Source organism: Haplochromis burtoni, unplaced genomic scaffold (genome assembly GCF_018398535.1).
Source record: "Haplochromis burtoni strain Fernald_Lab_line unplaced genomic scaffold, NCSU_Asbu1 Contig_442, whole genome shotgun sequence".
Classification (NCBI taxonomy): Eukaryota; Metazoa; Chordata; class Actinopteri; order Cichliformes; family Cichlidae; genus Haplochromis; species Haplochromis burtoni.
In genome coordinates, this window is record NW_024582803.1 from 145,593 (window position 1) to 151,023 (window position 5,431).

Genomic DNA, 5,431 nt, shown 5'->3' on the forward strand with positions numbered 1-5,431 from the left:
CTACATTCACGCCTCAAAATATCTTAAAAGTGTATTTTGTGACCCAGAAAGAGTAATATTACAACTAAGTAGCTGCCGCCATTGTTGGAGTTTTGCGAGATCTCGCAATACTTTTTGCGAGATCTCGCAATACTTTTGCGAGCGCTCGCAATACTTTTGCGAGATCTCGCAAAAGTCCGTCTTAATTTTTTTTTTCCCTCCCTAATTTTTTTTTTCCTCCCCAATTTTTTTTTCTCCCATGTCCCCTGGGGGGCTCCGTAGGTCAGAGCTTCTCAGGTTTCAAGTTAAAGGTTGTCACAGTGAGATGAAACGGATGAGTCCTCCGGGCTGGAGCTTCATTGCGCCGCCCCTCTCGGGTCTGGTTCCGGGATTTCTGTCGGAGTGAGCCCTCTGCCTGCGTTTTTCCTCTCTGGGTCTTGACGTGGCGGCCGCCATATTGTTTTGCTGTGTTGTCAGTGGAGAGCGGCGGCAGCTTCAGCAGCGGTGAGTCTCGTTTACCTGGAGCACGGACTCACCTGGGCCTGGCAGAGCTCCAACCTCAGCTGGCCTCTGTCGAGTCACCTGTGCTCGCGTCCCGTAACTGTCACCCGTGTGACGTCAGTGTCGCAGTTAGCCGTTAGCTTGAGTTAGCTGCTGTGTGATGTTGAGAAAACGGGGCTGACTTGGTGTTTGAGTCCTCGGGTTCGGCTCCAGGTGTGCCGACGCCAGCAGCTACCTGTACCACACGGCTCCTGCTGTCACACACCTGCAGGTGTCCCACAGGTAGCTGCTGACGTCAGTTTTTTTTTAAGTGTCGCAGGCGCAGCATCTCTGACCTGCTGGACTTTAAATCCTGCAAAGGATTTAAGAGCAGAGTCGGTGGGTGCCGGTGAGGTCACGTGTTTAAGAGTGGCACTGTCTTTATGATGATGATGATGATGATTCTGGGATGAAGCCTCAGATTCAGGTGTGACGTTAGAAACTCTCCCATAGTGAGACCAGAGCATCCAGCAGGACCACAGGGACCCGCAGCCCGCCCACCAGACTCTGTTCGGTTTTTGTAGGATTTTGTGTTCGGCTCGTTTTCGCGGGTCTCTGCTGGAGCAGCAGCTGGGTGTTCATTTCTCGGAGTTTCCTGCGAAGTTCGGCCTGAGCTGGACTCCATTGTGAGCATCGGGACTCGGGGCTGGTAGCTCAGTGTGCATTTTCTGCAGTTTTTACAAGAAATGAAGGCTTTCTGGAGCTTTTTAGGTTTAAGAGTGAAGTCTCACTGACCTTTGACCCCATATCAGCCTGTTTGTGTCAGCATCAACCAGACTAGGGAGAAACTTTTTTTCTGATTTTAATTCTTTCTGTTGGTTCGTTCTTATTATTGTTATTGTTGTTGTTGTTTGTGCTTTATGAAGGTTTAGCAGTGACTCGTTTTTCTGCAACGTGTTCAAAGAACATAAAATCATTTCAACGTCACCATAAAAATCCATCTCGCAGGTTCAGGCGCTGCCTGCTGTTTTTCTCTTTTAGTAACTGCTCACCTGGAGCTGTGCCTGTCTTTGGGTGTGATTTTTCTTACCTTTGAGACTCACCTGTGTTTATGTCTAGAAAGTAGAACCAGTGAGAATGTGGGTTGGGGGGACAAAATTGCTACCTGGTCGCATATAAACATGGACACCTGTTTGAGATAAACACCAGGATGACATCGCCTCTCACAGGTGTGTCAGTCTGGTGAGAGATAAAGCCTCACCTTTGAAACGGTGACGCAGGTGTTTGCACGAAAACATCACTTCAATCCGAACCAACGTAACTTTAGAAGAAAGTGAAAGGGGCTTATTCCCACGCTGCCAATATCACTGCACTACCCTCACACTGCCCACCCCCCACCCTCTCCTCCTCTCATCAGCTTATACCCAACAGTGTGACCCCCCCTCCCACTTCCTGGTGGTTTCATGACGACCTTTCCAGAGTACATCGCTCAGAATGAGGAGCGCGACGGCGTCCGTTTCAGCTGGAACGTGTGGCCGTCGAGCCGGCTGGAGGCGACCCGGATGGTGGTGCCGGTGGCGGCTCTGTTCACTCCGCTGAAGGAGAGGACCGACCTGCCCCCAATCCAGTACGAGCCGGTTCTCTGTAGTCGCGCCACCTGCCGCGCTGTACTCAACCCACTCTGGTACGCATCACAGCCTCCAACACTCACCTGTCTGCCCACCCTTTACCTGTGTGCCCCGCACTCATCTGTCTGTGTGTCTGTAACTTTCAGCCAGGTGGACTACAGAGCCAAGCTGTGGGCCTGTAACTTCTGCTACCAGAGGAACCAGGTGAGTGCCGCAAGCCCCGCCTACCTGTCAGGTGTTCCGGGTGTCACGGGTGGAGTCTGACCTTGTCTCTGTCTCAGTTTCCTCCGTCCTACGCCGGGATCTCTGAGGTGAACCAGCCTGCCGAGCTGCTGCCTCTGTTCTCCACCATCGAGTATGTGGTTCAGGTGAGTCCTGAGGACAGGTGAGACAGGTAACGACCGTGCCGTCAGGTGTGTGAGCCGCTGTGCTCTTTGTCCCCAGAGGGGCCCTCAGATGCCGCTGGTGTTCCTGTATGTGGTGGACACCTGCATGGAGGACGAGGACCTGCAGGCGCTGAAGGAGTCTCTGCAGATGTCGCTGTCTCTGCTCCCGCCCACCGCGCTCGTCGGACTCATCACCTTCGGACGCATGGTTCAGGTGCACGAGCTCGGCTGCGAGGGTATCTCCAAGAGCTACGTCTTTAGGGGGACCAAGGATCTGAACGCCAAACAGCTGCAGGTACGTCACCTGCATGTCCCTCTGGGGTGGGGCTGGGGGCTTCCCGAGCGTCAGAACTCAGGTGAGTTAACAACACCTGTGCTTCCTGTAGGAGATGCTGGGTCTCACCAAACCTTCGGCCGCTCAGGGACGAGGGCCGCAGGCGGCGCCACAGCAGTCATTCAACAGGTGAGCCTCCTGTGAGCCTAAGTGGGTGTGGTTTAAGTAAAGGTGCTGTCCTGTCACAGCAGCGGCATTCCTCACTGTGAATTTTCCTGCAGGTTTCTGCAGCCGGTGCAGAAGATTGACATGAACCTCACCGACCTGCTGGGGGAGCTGCAGCGCGACCCCTGGCCTGTGACGCAGGGCAAGAGACCGCTGCGCTCACTGGGCATTGCCATGTCCATCGCCGTGGGGCTTCTGGAGGTGAGGGGGCGGGGCTTTAGGCAGACAGAACATGGCGTGGATGTCTCAAAGACTTTGATCATCAGTTTTGTTTGTGTTCTTTTACCCACAGTGCACCTTTCCCAATACTGGCGCACGCATCATGACCTTCATAGGCGGCCCGGCGACGCAGGGGCCCGGCATGGTGGTGGGAGACGAGCTGAAGACGCCGATCAGGTCCTGGCACGACATCGAGAAGGACAACGCCAAGTTCATGAAGAAGGCCACCAAAGTGAGTGCACGCCATTTACAGACCATGTGACCCGTTTTTTTTACCTGATTATTTTCATCATTACTTTATCGTTCTTTAAGACTCTTAATGGTTGTTGTGAGCTTTGCTCTCGTTGTTCTGATCGCTGGCTCACAGCACTACGAGTCTCTGGCCAATCGAGCGTCCAGCAACGGTCACATCATCGACATCTACGCCTGTGCCCTAGATCAGACCGGCCTGCTGGAGATGAAGTGCTGCACCAACTACACCGGGTACACACACACACACACTCACTCCTGAACCCTGTCAAAGGCTGGTGGGCTGTGTAGTGCCCTCTGTGGTCGTATTCGTGCGTGACGTGTGTCTCTGTGTCGCAGCGGTTACATGGTGATGGCCGACTCCTTCAACACGTCTCTGTTCAAGCAGACCTTCCAGAGGGTTTTCACCAAAGATGTCCAGGGATCCTTTAAGATGGCCTTCGCCGCCACGCTGGAGATTAAGGTATGAAGGAAAAGCACAGAAGAACAGGGAGGCGCCGCCCCCAGCACATCTCTATCACAGGTTAATGACCCCTGCTGTGTTTTTCCCATGCAGACGTCCAGAGAGATCAAAGTGTCCGGTGCCATTGGCCCCTGCGTGTCTCTGAACGCTAAAGGACCCTGCGTCTCCGAGAACGTACGTGAAGCTAAGACAGCGCCATTAACGATGCCCCCTGCAGGCAGAGACAAAGGGGGTGTCCAAATTCATGGGCTTTTGTAGACCGATTACGTCACAGTGACGCGATGAAGGCTGTCCAAATTCGTAGACTCCTCCGAATGCAGCCGACAAATGCGTCCTCCTTTTCCCCGAATTTGAAGGATGGGTCGGGTGTGTCCTTTGTGGCCTACCATATCCCAGAATTCATAGCACGGCCCAGCCAAACTCCAGTTTTCAACAATGGCGGTCGCTACTAAGTTTTTAATATTACTCTTACTAATCTTTCTGGGTCACAAAATAAACTTTTAACATATTTTTAGGCGAGAAAGTAGCTGTGTAAACATCAAATATCTGTTCGGTTTATCAAGACATCACATATTTGCAAAAGTGCTCAGACGTTTTCGGAGACGTCTGTTACCCACCAGCTTGATAGCTAGCCGGGAGCTCGAGGGTCACTAGAGCCGCCAAGAACGGCACAACACATAATTTTCAGATCACTGCGGTCTTTTGCTACTCGGGTTAAACGTAATGTATAAGTCACTTAGACAACCTAAAAATGTTATTGTTTGGCTTTTTTCAGTGTTTTGTTTGTTCGTGAGTAAATCGGTTTGGCTGAGATTAAAGTTATTAGATTAGATTAGATAAAATAAAACTTTATTAATCCCCCGGGTGGGTTCCTCCTTGGTTTTCACACAGCTGAATAAACATCAAACAGAAAACTGATTAAACAGAAGTGTGAGACAGTCGAGAATTTACAATAGTGTCCTGTTATATTTTAGTTCAATTCAATTCAATTTTATTTATATAGCACCAAATCACAACAGCAGTCGCCTCAAGGCACTTTATATTGTACAGTAGATCCTACAATAATAGGAACAGGAAGAAAACCCAGCAATCATATGACCCCCTATGAGCAAGCACTTAGGCGACAGTGGGAAGGAAAAACTCCCTTTTAACAGGAAGAAACCGGCAGAACCAGGCTCAGGAAGGGGCGGGGCCATCTGCTGTGACCGGTTGGGGTGAGAGAAGGAAGACAGGATAAAGACATACTGTGGAAGAGAGACAGAGGTTAATAACAGATATGATTCAATGCAGAGAGATAGCAAGGAGCAGACGGCTGAGTTTATTAAACTCCACCGAGACAGCGGTGATGCTAATCTGAAGGCTAGACCGTCCAATTTCACAGCCGTTTACTTCCAGCCTACCCGACCTTCTGAGGACCCGGCCTTCGCGTTCTACATGGGCCGGGTCCTCAGGAGGATGCAGCCCATGAATTTGGACACGACCATAAAGTACACTAACACCGCCCCGTGCAGGCAGAGACAGGAAGTAC

At 51.4% G+C, this 5,431-nt stretch overlaps 1 protein-coding gene across 3 annotated transcripts in view; it reads left to right on the top strand.

The window, feature by feature from the left end:
• Positions 1–297: 297 nt before the first annotated feature.
• The window catches only part of sec23a (Sec23 homolog A, coat complex II component), a 12,933-nt gene continuing 7,799 nt past the window's right edge, over positions 298–5,431 (top strand). Inside the window, exons 1-11 of one of the 3 annotated variants that reach the window (XM_005947475.3) lie at positions 298–483; positions 1,877–2,143; positions 2,234–2,291; positions 2,369–2,455; positions 2,532–2,768; positions 2,860–2,936; positions 3,029–3,173; positions 3,265–3,423; positions 3,559–3,674; positions 3,780–3,903; positions 3,997–4,077. In XM_005947475.3, the coding sequence (XP_005947537.1) occupies positions 1,923–2,143; positions 2,234–2,291; positions 2,369–2,455; positions 2,532–2,768; positions 2,860–2,936; positions 3,029–3,173; positions 3,265–3,423; positions 3,559–3,674; positions 3,780–3,903; positions 3,997–4,077 (1,305 nt within the window). In that variant the 5' untranslated portion in view covers positions 298–483; positions 1,877–1,922. The other 2 variants (XM_005947476.3, XM_042213422.1) reach the window with 2 other exon arrangements.